The following is a 15,542-nucleotide window of genomic DNA, read 5'->3' on the forward strand; positions in this document are numbered from 1 at the left end:
GTGATGAGAGCTGGGTGGTGGCAAGGAGTTCAGATGTCTCACAGGCTTGGGGAAGAAGCTGTTTCCCATTCTAGCAGGCCTTGTTCTAATGCCATGGTGCCTCCTGTCTGTTTATAGGGGGTCAAAGAGATGGTGGGAAGGATGGAAGGGATCTTTGACAATACTAATGGCCCTGCATATGAAGCGCTGCTGAAAAATATCTGAAGAGCAGAAGAGATCCCCTCAGCAGTCCTTTGTCGGGTCTTTCGGCCAGAAGTCCTCCATCTCCCATACCAGACAGTGATGCGACTGGACAGGACACTCTCGACGGTGCTCCTGTAAAAATTGGTTGGAGCAGTTGGGGGCAATCTCCACAGGCAGTGGAGACACTGCTTGCGCTTTCTTGACCAACAAGGTGCTGTTGAGAGACCTGGTGAAAGCATCCATTATGTGCACTCCCAGAAAGCTGGTGCTCCTCTCTCCACAGACAAAGCCATTTACGTGCAGTGAGGAGTGGTCAGCCTGCATCTTCCTAAAGTCCAGAATCATCCCTGTAGTCTCGTCTATGTTGAGACTCTTGTCGTACTCGCACCATTCTACAAGTGGCTCTACCACCACTCTGTACACTGTCTTTTATCGTTGATGATGAGGCCAACCACTGTTGTGTCGTCAGTGAACCTGATGATTTGACCCGATATATAAGAGACAGTTGTCATTTATAACTTGTTGTGGACTGCTCTGAAATTATTAGGTTAATCGTTTTATCTGTATCAGGCCTTTAACCAGAAGTTCTTGCGTTACCTTGGCATGTTCTTTCCACGTATAGAGCCAGTCGTACGGCACAACTGGTCTGGGCTGGTCAGCACCCACTGACACTAATCCTATATAAATCCCATCCTAAATCGGCTGAATGTCATAAATTTGCGACTGAATATTCCAGGTGGAGACCGTCTGTGGGAGAATCTTTCCACCACCAGACTCCACATCGCCTGCCCACAATCTTCAGCAGAGCAACACATACAGCAGTAAGAACAAAATTAACTAAGACACTAACAGTAAAACAAGTCTACCCCCCACTCTCTCACTCTCACAGGCAGTCCTCCAGCCCCAGGTCAGGCTGCCTCCAGGTCTCCAGTCTTTGGCTCTGGACTCTCAAGACTCACAGACTCGGCCTTTGGGTCTCTATCTCCATTCATGTTGACTTTCCGGCTTTTGACCTCCAGACTTCGCCGATCTCTGGGTCTCGACCCCAGTACTCGGTCTAGTTTGGATTTTGACCTTCGGGCCTTGACCGACGTGACCTCCAGGGTGGCTGACTTTAGGAGCACTTTGGGCCTTGACTTGCAGATTCACATGCAGGATGTATGGTGGCACGTGCAGGCTGCCCCCAACACATCCTCGGGTGTGTTTGTTGTTAATGCAAACGATGTGCTTCAATGTACATGTGGGAAGTAAATCTTAATCCAGGACAGCTTCTATTCTTATAAGATAAACTCTTATTCTTGCAAACTACCTCGCCAGGGCCCCTTGCAGATTATTTATTTACTTGAAATTTATTTCTTTACCTGCACCTTCTCCGTAGCTGCAACTACGATATATTCTGTATTCGCTTTTCATCTTTATTACTTCAATATACTTATGGATGACGTGATCTTACCGATGTGTGGCGGGGTGGAGATGTGTCTCCACCAAAGGAGGTGTAAGGCGCTCCTTCCCTCTACTAACCTGCCGGTCACCCTTGGGCAATGTGTAGCACCTGCTTGGCCCCTTCCCCACCGATCAGGGTCACATGAAGCCATGGGAGCAGGTGATGGATGGTCATATGAGCAGCTGGTGCATATCACAAGTCCTGGTTATGTGACCACTGACGCCAGGCAGACGATCACTGAAGAGTAAGGCGCGAGTCCTAATGATGGGTCTCGGGGTGAAACATCAACTGCTTACTCTTTTCCACAGATGCTACCTGGCCTGCTGAGCTCTTCCAGCATTTTATGTGTGTTGCTTCAATCTCTAAAGGGTGTTGAAAATGACTGGGGTCACGCATCGCTGTAAAGGCACTGCGCAGAAGAAGGCAATGACACTTCCATAGAAAAATTTGCCAAGAACAATCATGGTCATGGATGGACGATGATCACCTACACCACACTTCCACAACCTGGATCAACATGTTGACATCGTGTAGAGGCTTGCGTGCTTCAAGGATTTCATCAGGCCATAGCAACTCAGGGCCACCCATGTTGGAACAGCTGTGGACGAGATGCCAGACCAAGATTGATCCAACCCTGGCTCCCAAAAGGACAGACTCGTGTCTGCCCCTCCAGGCCACACTTCATCATTTGTCAAAAAACCAGCTGGAAGTGTGAAAAGAAAACCACCTGCCGTACAAAACAACAACAATCTACATCATACGGCACGGCACATAATGAAGATGATGATCTTACTCAATGGCACAGAAACACACGTTCATTGTAGGTCAATAGGTGTAACAATAATTCAAAGAAGGTAATCTGTAAGGGCAAACTGAAAGATAAATCTATTTTCAGATAAATATACCAACATAAATAGAAATCCCGTCAAGATTAAAAAAAACTCAATTATTTTCTTACCCCAGAAGGTTCTTCAGGTCATTTTCAAACCCAAATGAGAAGAGTAGGTCTGCCTCATCGATCACAACCATTTCCAGGGAGGTACAAAGACTCAGCGTGTGCTGTTCCACGTGCAGCAGAACACGGGAGGGGGTGCCAATGACTATATCAGGCTTCTCCATTAATATGGGCCTGAAAGAGAGAACCGGTATTGAAAAGGGCCACGCGACAAGGTACAAACTGGAGGAAGTCCTCACAGACAAACACTCATTTTTCTTCTACCTCTGTGCTGATATATCTGCCTGCCCCGAGACGTCAGCCACTCGAACGTCCCACGTGCAATAGGCCGTCAGTTGTCGGATCATTTGCTGCACTTGCTGACCCAGCTCCTTCGTGGGGACCAACACAAGGGCTCGCACCGCCTGCTCGCAAGTGGACTGAGGAGAGACACAGGGTTAAAAAAAGTCCAGCTCTGTCACAAACATCACTGATACTCCAGTCAAATACAAATCGGCTCCTGTCTGACATGTTGACCCATGACCTCCATATGCCAAAATGAGACCTATTTCAGGGCAGAGGAGTAACATCTTTTATATTCAATACCTCATAATCTATTTTCATTCCTGACGGTATGAATATAGAGTTCTCCTTCCAGTAAACAAACTACACCCCATCAGTTCCCCATCTGACCTTTTAACACTTCTCACCTGCTATTACTTCCCCCATGTCCCCTCCTCCTTTCCTTTCTCTGATGGTCCTCTCTCCTCTCAGATTCCTTCATCTCCAGCCCTTGATCTTCCCACCTACTTGGCTTTACCTATCAACTTCTGGCTAGCCTCCAGCCCCTCCCCCCACCTTTTAATTCTGGCAATTCCCCCCACCCCACCTTCCTTCTCACTCCTGAAGAAGGGAATCAGCCTGAAACGTCAACTGTTTACTTATTTCCACAGATGCTGCCAGCCCTGCTGAGTTCCTCCAGCATTTTGTGTGTGTGTTGCTTTGGATTTTCAGCATCTGCTGACTTCGTGTTTATATCCTGTCCATCCACACTGTTATTAATCAGCTTCCCCATGGCAGCAAGTGGATTCAGCAGTGCCTCACCAGCAAGAATATTACACAGAGTGAGAAATTTATACACTGTGATCATGCACAAAATTCAGAATAACCTTAAATAGTGTTTATTTCTGACACGTACATCAAAATATACAGTGAAATGCATCATTTGTATCAAATCAAATCAGCAAAAATTGTGCTGGGCAGCCCACAAGTGTCACAGACTTCTGGCGTCAACGTGGCGTGCGCACAACTCACCACCCTAACCGTCCACCTTTAGAACATGGGAGGAAACTGCAGAAGTCGGAGGTAATGCACGCGATCGCGTGGAGAACATGCAGACTCCTTACAGGCAGCGATGGGAATCGAACTCTGATCTCATGGCTGGCTGACGTAAAGCATTGCGTTAACTGCTACGCTACAAAGCCGCCAGCCAAACTTGACACTGAGGAGTCATGCTACTCCACTCCCCACACAGTTGCTGAGGTAACGCCCAGCAATCTCCAGAGTGGGAGAATGCAAATCATAAAACAGCCAAGTGCAGTTGCACTTCCTTTTCTATCCAAAGACAACTCATTGCCTGTGTACTTGTCTGGAATTTGACCCAATGCTTCAAAGGAGCGCGCCTAGGAAACACACATTAAATTGGTCATACTGGGCTGTATTAGGATGAGTGGGAAAAGAGCTCCCCTTCCTTTTGCTCTAGTGACCTAAGCCAACGTGTGGCTCCGTGGCACCTCTCTGCCACTCTGGTTTACAGAACTCTCCGTCTCTTTTGCTTTGCCTTGCCTTCCACTCGCGAGAGAGAGCTGCTATGGCCGGCGTGCCTGTCCCAGCTCTCTCGGGTCCTGTTGTCACGGCTGCGCCATCCCCCGTTGAGCCGCGTCTGCTGAGTCGGGCTTGCACCCCCGCCGCTCCGTTGAGGTTGTTGCTTGCGTTGCTCTGACGGCCTTGCCGTGTTGGCGCCAGAATATACGGTGACACTTGTGGGCTGATCCCAGCACATCCTTGGGTGTGCTGGTTGTTAAAGGAAACAGCACACTTCTCAGTATGTTTCGTTGTACGTGCAGTTGGTAAATCAGAATCTGAACAGAGACAAATTCGGACCCTTCAACTTGAAAGACAGAGACTATTTAAGAGCAAATGGGACAAACGTGGGAGAGATTACCTTTTTAGTGTTGAGAAGATGTTCGATGATGGGAATGGCATAGGCTGCAGTTTTACCAGACCCAGTGCGTGCCCTGGCCAGTAGATCTTTCCCCTCCAGTGCCAGAGGAATGGCCTTTTCCTGAATTAGAGTAGGCTGCGCCCAGTTCAGTTTGGCAATGGCCTAAGTATTTTTTTGAGGGTGGGAAAAACACAAGGTTGCACAACATTTGGTCATAAATACAATGCTTTCAACTCTCCCCTGTGTGTCCTTGCCTCTTCTCAACCCCGCTCCCTTTGCACCAGCATCATCTCCCTTGACCTACCAGGCATCTTATCACTCCTCTCCAACCCCATCACAGGATATCATGCCCATAAACGTCCCAACATTAATATATCCCTCCTCTTTCAAACAATTTCTACCTTTTGCTACCATTCTCTCATCAAGCCCCCACCTGCTCAACTTCTTTCTCCAAGCACCCTTCCCACCTCTTCCCGATGTGCCCCTCCAAAGTCCAAAGCTTCCTTACTGCCCGCCTCACCAATCTGACCCCAGATCTCGTGTTATCCCTGGCCACTGCCCCTGCAGACGAATTGTGTGTGTCCCCAGCACCTACGCTGTGACAGGCAGGGCTGAGAAAAACAAAAAGGGAAAAAAAAGAACTAAATCCACATAAAATCAAACCTCTCCCTTGGCCTGTGCTCTCACCCCAATGAAAACTCTTGTTTCTCCTCCTCTTCTTCTTCTTTCTCTTCCCTCCCTCCCTCTTCTCCTTCCCCTTCCCTCCTCGCCATCCCCCTCGCCCCTCTCCGTCCCCCGACCTGACCGGTTACCTCGATCAGTCTCTCATCGAGACCCATCTCGTGGAACTCCAGCCTCTCCGTCGCCATCTTCACGTTGGATGACGTCACGTGCCCCTTCACCTCTCACCTTCACTCGCACTCAGCGTTGCGCACTGCCCCACAGTGGTGGGAAAGTGTAACTGCAGCCTGCGCCCGACTGCCTTCAGCAGCTCCGGGTCAAAGTAATTGTTTAAAGACCACTCGATTTGGTTCTTTCCTCAAGAAAACGTTTAAATTACAGCCTCGGCGTCCAAAAATAGAATTATTTATCAGTAGAGTCTGCATTGTGCGCCACAGTAGCGTAGCAGTTAGCGTAAACGCTTTACATCGCCAGCGATCAGGATTCAATCCCCGCCTTTGTCTGCAAGGGGTTGTACGTTTTCCCTGTGACTATGTGGGTTTCCTCCAGATGCTCTGGTTTCCTCCCACATTCCAGAAGATTGGGGTTAGAAAGTTGGGGCATGTTACATTGGTGCAACACTTGTGGGCTGCCCCACTGTCTGACTGTGTTGGTCGTTGGCGCAAAAGACGGGATTTCACGGTATGTTTCGATGTACATATGCTCATTAAGACTAATTTATTTAAACCTGTACATTCTAGCAAAGATCGTCGGCTGGTGGCGCGGTGAGATCAGCGCCGGGCTCGAGAATGGAGGTTCCCGAGTTCGATCCAGTGACAGACCGCTCCCGAGCGCGCTTTCCATCCGCGCCGGGTTGATGTCGAGCTCGCAACTCGACCTCGTAAAATAAAACACTGCCACCTCCAGTTTAAATATTGTGGACGATTATTGTGGTATCAGTCAATTTAAGACTAATTTGTTCATTATGTAACATGACATGTGTGTACATGGTCTTTCCATGACTATGATTGTTCTTGGCAAATTTTTCTACATAAGTGGTTTGCCATTGCCTTCTTCTGGGCAGTGTCTTTATCCTCAGAGATTGCCTGGTGTCGGTGGTTGCAAAACCAGGACTTGTGATATGCACCAGCTGCTCGTACGATCATCCGCCACCTGCTCCCATGGTTTCTCATGACGCTGATTGGAGGGGTGTGTGATGGGGGAGTGGAAGCTAAGCAGGTGCTACACCTTGCCCAAGGGTGATCTACAGGGGGCTAGCGGAGCTACAGAGTGCCTTACACCTCCTTTGGTAGAAACATATCTTCACCCCCTCCCCCATTCTAATTTATGGTTGGGAGCTACATAAATGCAGGCAGCATTCTTCCATTCAAGCAAAATTCATCGTAAAATATAAAGCAATGATGGCCTGGCCTCAGCGCCCTCCAAGATCATCTTCTGATCTTGAGTCCAGTCTTAGGCGCAGGTTGAGTTTACTCTCGCTTCTTCTAGAGGGAGAGAGCTCTGTGATCCACATCTTGCAGTAGAGGACAGCTCAGTTACATCCTCACAAATGTGCATATGGAAGAACCTTCTAGGCCAGTCTGTACAGAAGGTTTGAAGTTAATAACTCATCAGGGGTGATTGATAAGTTGGTGACCTAAGGTAGGAGGAGATGGGTTATTAACTTCAGACTTTCTGCATAATCACTCAAAGAGTTGAAATGCATGTGCATGTAAGGAGAGCTGTATAACTCATCTCCTTCTACCATAGGCCACGAACTTATCAATTACTCATCTGTGGACACTATGCTCCAAGACTGCTGGACTAAGTGTGTAAATGTAGGAGGGGACTATGTTGAAAAATAAATGTGCTAGGTTTTCTAAAATTGATTCCTTCGACCTTAGGCCACAAACTTATCAATCACCCCTTGTATTTTTACTATATACTACTTTGAGATGCATTTTCTTGCAGGTATTTACAGGAAAGTAAAGAAATGCACCAGTATTTATGAAAAACTATACATAAGCAAAGACTGACAAATGACCAATGTGCAAAAGAAGACACTGTAACGAGCTCTTTGGGCGCAGGAGAGTATTGGGCTGCGAGGATTTTACAAGCACCTGTCTGTCTGTCTGTGTCTTGTTTTACGGCGGTTGGCACCCAGCTTAATGGTGCATTACTGCCACCTTCTGCTCCGGAATGTGCAATAGACGTACATTCTAAATCCCTTCACCCAATCACACACACACACACACACACACAGAGAACATAGAACAGTACAGCACAGCACAGTACAGGCCCTTCAGCCCACAATGTTGTGCCGACCCTCAAACCCTGCCTCCCATATAAGCCCCCACCCCTTAGATTCCTCCATATACCTGTCTAGTAGTCTCTTAAACTTCACTAGTGTATCTGCCTCCACCACTGACTCAGGCAGTGCATTCCACGCATCAACCACTCTCTGAGTAAAAAACCTTCCTCTAATATCCCCCTTGAACTTCCCACCCCTTACCTTAAAGCCATGTCCTCTTGTATTGAGCCATGGTGCCCTGGGGAAGAGGCGCTGGCTATCCACTCTATCTATTCCTCTTATTATCTTGTACACCTCTATCATGTCTCCTCTCATCCTCCTTCTCTCCAAAGAGTAAAGCCCTAGCTTTACTTTACCCTAACCTATACTTTATCCTCCCATCTTTGGCCATCCTAATACCCTATTCCTGTTTGTCCGTCATATCCTATAAAAAAAACCCTGTACCCCTTAAGAAAGCTAAAAATACCCTAACCTGTGCTCTCTCACCCATGCCCAGCAACCCTTTTAATGTGAATTCCTGCACCCCCAATTCCCTGAGTTTAATTCTTATCATCTCTCTTTGTATCCCATACTTCCTGCAACTCTTTTACGAGCACCTGAATTGGTTCATTGTTGTTAACGAGTGTCGTTAATCGTTTAGAGTTCCTTGTGTTTCTCAAGCGGCTGGCTCTTTGTATTGCGGTCACTTGGTGCTTTCCGTTTAACCTTGTTCAGTTTATTTCGAAAGGCACTGAGATGCCGTGGTTGTCTGACAGGAGACGGGTCTCAAGATTGAATAATGCATACATACTTTGACAATGAATGTACTTTGAACTTAATGAAGAATGAAAACACACGGCAGCTCTTTACTGTGGCTCTTAAAAGAGCCTTTGTTGGGTTGAGAGTGAGAATTTCAAGCACACTACCTGTAGTTGCAACAGGTTAGCTGCATGTCCTCAGGGTGCTGGCAAATTTGGAATGGATGAAGCAAAGGTCAGTATCCTCACAGAGCCCTACCAGCCTCCTGCGGGTCTATAATGACAGAGCTCTGGGAGTGGTGGTGTCCCGAAGTCCCTGGAAGCACAGTTTGTGGAGGAGCAACTCGGATGTCACTGGTACCAGATCTCCCTCAGAGCCACAGTGCTAGGTCGGCAGCACTGCATCCATGGCTGGCGTCACTTTAGTCACCGGTTGCTTCTCAGTTTAGTGATAAGGAGCTAGCACAGTAGTGTTGAAATAGATATGATCAATGAGTTTTGCGTGGGTGTTGACCGATTTCTACTTTTGTTCTCACAAGTACTAGTCACACCGAGTTCTATTTTTCAGCCTGAAGACCAGATCGTTAAAGATCCCGAGATCTTACCACGCGCGCACATCATACCGATTGGTAATAAATGAATACAAGGAGACGAAGAAAACAACAGGACCGTCAGGTAGAATAAACAGGGAAGCGTCTCTTTACAGCGGTACTTAAAAGAGTCTTTGTCGGGCTGAGAGTGAGGGAGAGTTCCCTGTCGACCTGCCTTGAAGTCCCGAGCGATGTCAGGACGACTAGTGGAGGGAACAGCTCAGTGGGGTTTTAGTAGCGCCGGGTTCACTTTAGTCACCGGCTGTCGGGGCGACGGGAGAAACGTGCCCCCTGGGCCATTCGTGCCATCCATCTCAGTTCGGAATCGCCGCCTAACCCGCTGAGGAGATGGTTCGTGAGGCAGTGGCCAATCGGGCTTCTCTATCACAGCGAAGGCCCCGCCTTCCCTCACGCTGATTGGCCCGCGCCCCTGCCAATCCGAATCTGAAGCAGGAGCCGTCCCTTTGGAAAAACCCGTCAACTTCAGAGCAAGAACGAGATGGAGTCTCCCCACCACCACCACCACCGCTCCATCCGCCACAAGCGGAACATCCCGGTGGCTAAACATTTTAATTCCAATTCCCGTTCTCATTCCGACATGAGGCCACCCTGAGGGTGGAGGAGCAACATCTTATACAGTATTGCGTTCTGGGCATTCTGGCCTCATACCTTCTCTTTCCCTTCTTCTGAGGTACGCAGGTGTTTCCAACGAGTGGACAGTCGCAAGGCCCCCTCTCCCAGTATACGGTGCCCTCCTGCTTCAGTTTATCCACCATTGCCCCTGTACCAATAAAAAACCAAGGTAACATGTCTGAACGACTGGCGTCCTGTCACACTCATCTCAATAATAAGCAAATGCTTTGAGAGGCTGGTCAAGGATTACATCTGCAGCCTGCTGCCACCCACACTGAACCCCTATAATTTGCCTACTGACAAAACCAATCGACAGACGACACAATAGCCACTGCTCTACATACCGTCCTTACACATCTGGAGAAGAAGGATGCTTAAGTGAGAATGCTGTTCTTGGACTACAGTTAAGCGTTCAACACTATAGTTCCATCCAGGCTCGACAGGAAGCTCAGAGACCTCGGCCTTCACCCTGCCTTGTGCAGCTGGATCCTGGACTTCCTGTCAGATCACCAGCAGGTGGTAAGAGTGGGCTCCCTCACCTCCACCCCCCTGACTCTCAATACAGGAGCCCCTCAGGGATGTGTACTAAGTCCCCTCCTTTACTCCCTGTATACTCATGACTGTGTTGCCACCCACAGCTCTAATCTGCTAATTAAATTTGCCAGTGACACTACATTGATTGGCCTAATCTCAAACAACAACGAGGTGGCCTACTGGGAAGAAGTCATCTCTCTAACACAGTGGTGTCAAGAAAACAACCTCTCCCTCAATGTCGCAAAAACAAAGGAGCTGGTTGTGGATTACAGGAGGAATGGAGATGGGCTAACCCCTACAATTGGATCTGGGGTTGAGAGGATAAACAGCTTCAAGTTCCTCAACATCCACATTAAAGAGGACCTCACATGGTCTGAACACGCCAGCTGTGTGGTGAAAAAGGCACAACAATGAGCCCCCAAATCCTAAGAACTTTCTACAGGGGCACTATTGAGAGCATCCTGACTGGCAACATAACTGCCTGGTATGGGAACTCTACCTCCCTTAATCGCAGGATTCTGCAGAGGGTGGTGTGGACAGCCCAGCGCATTTGTAGTTGTGAACAGGACATTTACAAAGACGGGTGTGAGAAAAGGGACATAGGATCATTGGGGACCCAAGTCACCCCAACCACAATCTATTCCAGCTTCTACCATCTGGGAAATGGTACCGCAGCACAAAAGCCAGGACCAACAGACTCTGGGACAGCTTCTTCCACCAGGCCATCAGACTGATTAACTCACACTGATTTGAGTGTATTCTATGTTACATTGACTGTTCTATTTATTATAAATTACTATGAGTGCATGTTGCACATTTAGACAGAGATGTAACATAAAGAGTTTTACTCCTCATGTGTGTGAAGGATGTGTTATGTACCCCTAGGGGTCATATTTTCTATGGACTATACCTTTAAAAAGAGAGAGAGAGTTGTACAACACAAACACCTTGTTATTAAGAGAGAGAGAGGTGAACACTGCTTTGAGATGGTGTTATGGTTTCTCTGCAGCATGTTTACACTTTTGCAAGGACACTGTCAGCTTCTGTGTTCCTACAGAGAGAGAAGGGAGGAGCTACTTAATGGACAGCCGGTGTTCGGCACGGTAACGAAGGGTTCCAGCCCGAAACATTGACTGATCATTTCCATGGATGCTGCCTGACATGCTGAGTTCCTCCAGCGTGTTATGAGTGTTACTATGACCACTACACTGACATGGACTTCAATTTCTTGTTGTTCTGATTGTGTTCTTTCCTGTAAAAATTATGCATAATTTATATTTTATTTATGTTTCGCTGTGGATGGTACGTGCCTGTGATGTTGTTGCAACTAAGTTTTTCATTGCACCTGTGCATACGTCTTGTGTGTATGACAATAAATTCAATCATGTTACTGTATTATATCTCTAAATAAGTTTTTAAAAATATCAAAATAATAAGAAATATATACAAAGGAAGAAAGTGCAAAAGAAATCTTTAACATTCATGGTTGCTATATTCAGTAGTATAAACTTTAAAAAACAACTAATGACATTGCCACACACTCAGCTTCCCCTTTCATTGTTTGAGGGGTTTCCTTATCCAACTGCGGTCAAAGGTGTTAACTTGGAAGGACTTTTCTACAGAGGACCAGTAGTGCAGCAGCATTAAGCTGACTAAGGCGTTGTATAGTCGAAGGGTCAGGTTTAACCTTCCCCACACCAGGGAAAGGTAGAACCTCAGAACGTGGTGACACCTGATGCACACAGACTTTTGTTCCACATACCACCTGATACAGCCACATATGAAAGTGGTCATCAGGATGAGGACAACGTTGGGTCCCATTCTGTGGGGACCTGACCCAATAGACCTACTCCATCTCGGATAAACTGGAAGATATCCTGAGTGATTCCTGAAACAGAGAGGTGGGGGAAACAGGCCAAGCATGCACCAGATAAAGCAGCCTTGGGAGTATATCACACCTGGTAAACAAATTCTTCCCAGATATTGACAGAGATTTCAATTTCCACAGACACAGCTTTTGCTTATATCCCAATCTGCTCCAGCCAATTCTTATTACACACCACAGCTCCCCTCTCCGTCAAAACCACGGACTCTGCTGTGGGGCCACACAACAGGTTCGGCAATTGCTCTCGTGAGTTTGCTTGTTTCAGCTAATTACTGTCTCATTACAGTGGTACTTAACTCCATTCCTTTTATTCTAGTCTTGTCAAGACTTGACCAAAACCACAGCAATGTTTACAGTCCCTGCTTACCCTCATCCCTGTTGGGGAAAGAGGACTACCGTTTTGACTGATGCCGTAAAGGAACAGCATTCATTTAGTATTTAGTTATTTATTGCTTCCAGCCACAGTATTGGAATTAAACTTTCAATTTGAGTGTTTTAGTTAAAGACCATGTTGGCCTAGTGTTTATTGTTTTTCTACAACAGTTCTCATTAAAGTCAGTGAACTGTTGATCTGCTTCAGTACCTCTCTGCACTTGGGCTATATCTGAATGTTTTGACAAAGGGGAGAGCAGAGAATGAGATTTTACTTGAAAATATACGACAGGAACTCTAGGAGCTGAATGCCCTCTTTCTGCGTGAGTTCAATGATGTAGCAATGCCGACACAAACTTCTGAAAGATTCTCATTCACTTTTTCACTTGCTTTTTGCAACAAGGATCAATCTCACTCCCAAGTGATGCAGATGATCAATCTGTAACACAGAACGGGAGAATTAAGATTGTTCCCTCTTCGCCTGCACAATAATTTAGAAAGGTAAGATTGCTCCAACATTATGATCACAATCAGATGGGAAAACACTGTGTCAATGTTACAACAGTGTAGTTACAGCTAATGTCTTAGAAAATGTCTTAGTCTTGTGCACTAAAATCTTTCCTTAATACCACTTTAGCTCTTGGGCAAAACCATCCTATGTGTTCACAAGCTGCATGGCTATCCGATTAAAAACAACAGCATGAAATAGCACAAATTACAAACTATCTGATAGATAAACATTATTTCGTCCTGCCTGGCCTAGGGAATTGGTATTCCTGCAAGGAGCAGTTTACATTGAAAGATGTTTTTGGTTTTAGGAGTTTTCAAATGCAGCTTCTTGGAAGACTTTTGAAGTTTCAGAGGAGTGAAAGGCAAACAAAAGTGCTCAGTGAATTCCATGAGCATCAGGAAGTCAATCACCGTTGGGATACGTAGTGCTGAGAAACAGGGAGTGTGCACACAGTCTTGGATTAGGAGAATGGACAAAGAATTGGCAGGTGGAATACAGTCACAAACACAACACACACAAAATGCTGGAGGAAGTCAGCAGGTCGGGCAGCATCTATGGAAAAGAGTAAACAGGACTCATCATTCCTGACGGAAGGGGTTCAGTATGAAATGTTGACTGTTTATTCATTTCCATAGATGCTGCCTGACCTACTGATTTCCTCCAGCATTTTGTGTCTGTTGCTGCAGATTGAATACAATGCAGGGAAGTGTATGGTCATGCACTTTAATTGAAGGAATAAAGTTGTAGATTACATCCTTTGGTTGGGCTGAATAGCCTAAAATCTGAATCTGCCTTCCAGCTCACTGATCAGGATAAAACAATAGAACAAAACTAAAGGTAAATAACAGAAATCAAATGAATGTACAGATATCCAGAGAAATGAGTCCCCCTGCCACCTACAGGCATTTCCCAGTCATTAATGAAATATTGTTCAGCAGCAGATTCATATTGAAGATACTGTCCTCAGGCAGGAAGGCAACACTTTCATAGTTCTTAATTATGGCATTTTATTTCCTAAATAATTACTTTAGAAAGAGTTAACAAGCAATAATGATGATGAGAAACAGAAAAATGCTGGAAACACTCTGCTGGCCAGACAACATCTGTGGAGAGAGAAACAGAGTTAATGTTTCAAGTTTGAGACCTTTTGTCAGAACTCAGGGGGGGGAAAAAAGCCCAGTCCCTTAGCCACGAGCAAATTATAAGCTGCTGGAATAACCCACCAGATCAGGCAGCATCTATGAAGGGAAATGGATGCCTTTCCAGGGTCAACATTTTAGATCAAGGCCCTACGTCTGGGCTGGAGAAGTCCAGATGAAAAGTTCTGATCCAAAATGTTGACAGTCTGTTTCCTTTGACAGATGTTCCTTCGGCAGCTTGTTTTGATTTTCCACTCCAGATTCCAGCATCTGTGGTCTCAAGTCTCCTTGACGTTAACAGAAACTTTTTATTTTAAAAGTAAACTTTATTCATAAATATATACAGTAATTACAAGACAAACGTATCTTGTAATTTCTGTAACCCAATTTCCCTCGGGATCAATAAAGTATATCTATCTATCTATCTATCTGTCTATCCATCTATCTTACTTTAGAGACACAAGGGACGCAGATACTGGAAACTAGAGCAACAAGCAATTGACTGGAGGAACTCTGTATCAGTTTAACATCTCCAGCATATGTTTTGAAATTTGTGCCTTCAGGCTCCTGTATCTCCTTCCCGATGGCAGCAATGAGAAGAGAGCATGTCTGGGTTGATGGGGTCCATAATGATGGATGCTGCCTTTTTGAGGCATTAAAAAAAATAAAAAGTAGTGAGGTAGTGTTTATGAGTTGAATGTCCATTCAGAAATCGGATGGCAAAGGGAAGAAGCTGTTCCTGAATCGTTGAGTGTGTTCCTTTAGGGTCCTGTACCTCCTTCCTGATGCTAGCGATGAGAAGAGGGCAAGTCCTGGTTGAAGGGGGTAATTAATGATGGTGCCGCCTTTTTGAGACATCGCTCCTTGAAAATGTTCTGGATGTTGAGGAGGATGGAGCTAAGTTTACAAGTCCCTGCAGCTTATTTTGATCCTGTTCGGTAGCCTCCCCACCTCCCGCGCCCCACAATACCAGACGGTGATGCAGCCAGTTAGAAAGCGCTCCACGGTACATCTATAGAAATTTGCGAGTGTTTTTTTGGCGACACAGCAAATCTCGTCTAATTTTACATAGTATCCACAAAGCGCCATTCGTGTGGCCTCTTTGAACCGCACACCATATCGTTGCTGAGAGCCCGCTACACTGAATCCAGCCCCTTGATGTGGAAGCGGCGGCGAGGCAGGTTCACTCGCAGCCTCCGCTTGGCCAAGGATCTCACGGATTGCGGTGTGCAAACTTGCCATTGGTTCCGTACGCTTTACAATAACTTCACCAATCAGAGGGACACGACACGAATTATGTCACCACAGTCCAATCGGAATCAAGACATGGACTAATCCTTCATTAGCATAGGACGGAGGACGCTGCCTATATAAGTGGGGGAACG

At 46.3% G+C, this 15,542-nt stretch overlaps 1 protein-coding gene across 1 annotated transcript in view; it reads right to left on the reverse strand.

Moving 5' to 3' along the window:
* ddx56 (DEAD (Asp-Glu-Ala-Asp) box helicase 56) overlaps positions 1 to 5,676 on the reverse strand; it is a 29,957-nt gene extending 24,281 nt beyond the window's left edge. The window contains exons 1-4 of the mRNA XM_063055324.1: positions 5,598 to 5,676; positions 4,786 to 4,947; positions 2,847 to 3,001; positions 2,586 to 2,756 (exon numbers count right to left, since the gene is read on the reverse strand). Of these exons, the coding sequence (XP_062911394.1) occupies positions 2,586 to 2,756; positions 2,847 to 3,001; positions 4,786 to 4,947; positions 5,598 to 5,654 (545 nt within the window). The 5' untranslated portion in view covers positions 5,655 to 5,676. The remainder of the gene's footprint in view (positions 1 to 2,585; positions 2,757 to 2,846; positions 3,002 to 4,785; positions 4,948 to 5,597) is intronic.
* Between the last annotated feature and the right edge of the window lie 9,866 nt (positions 5,677 to 15,542).

Source organism: Mobula hypostoma, chromosome 8 (genome assembly GCF_963921235.1).
Source record: "Mobula hypostoma chromosome 8, sMobHyp1.1, whole genome shotgun sequence".
In the NCBI taxonomy this organism is placed as follows: domain Eukaryota; kingdom Metazoa; phylum Chordata; class Chondrichthyes; order Myliobatiformes; family Myliobatidae; genus Mobula; species Mobula hypostoma.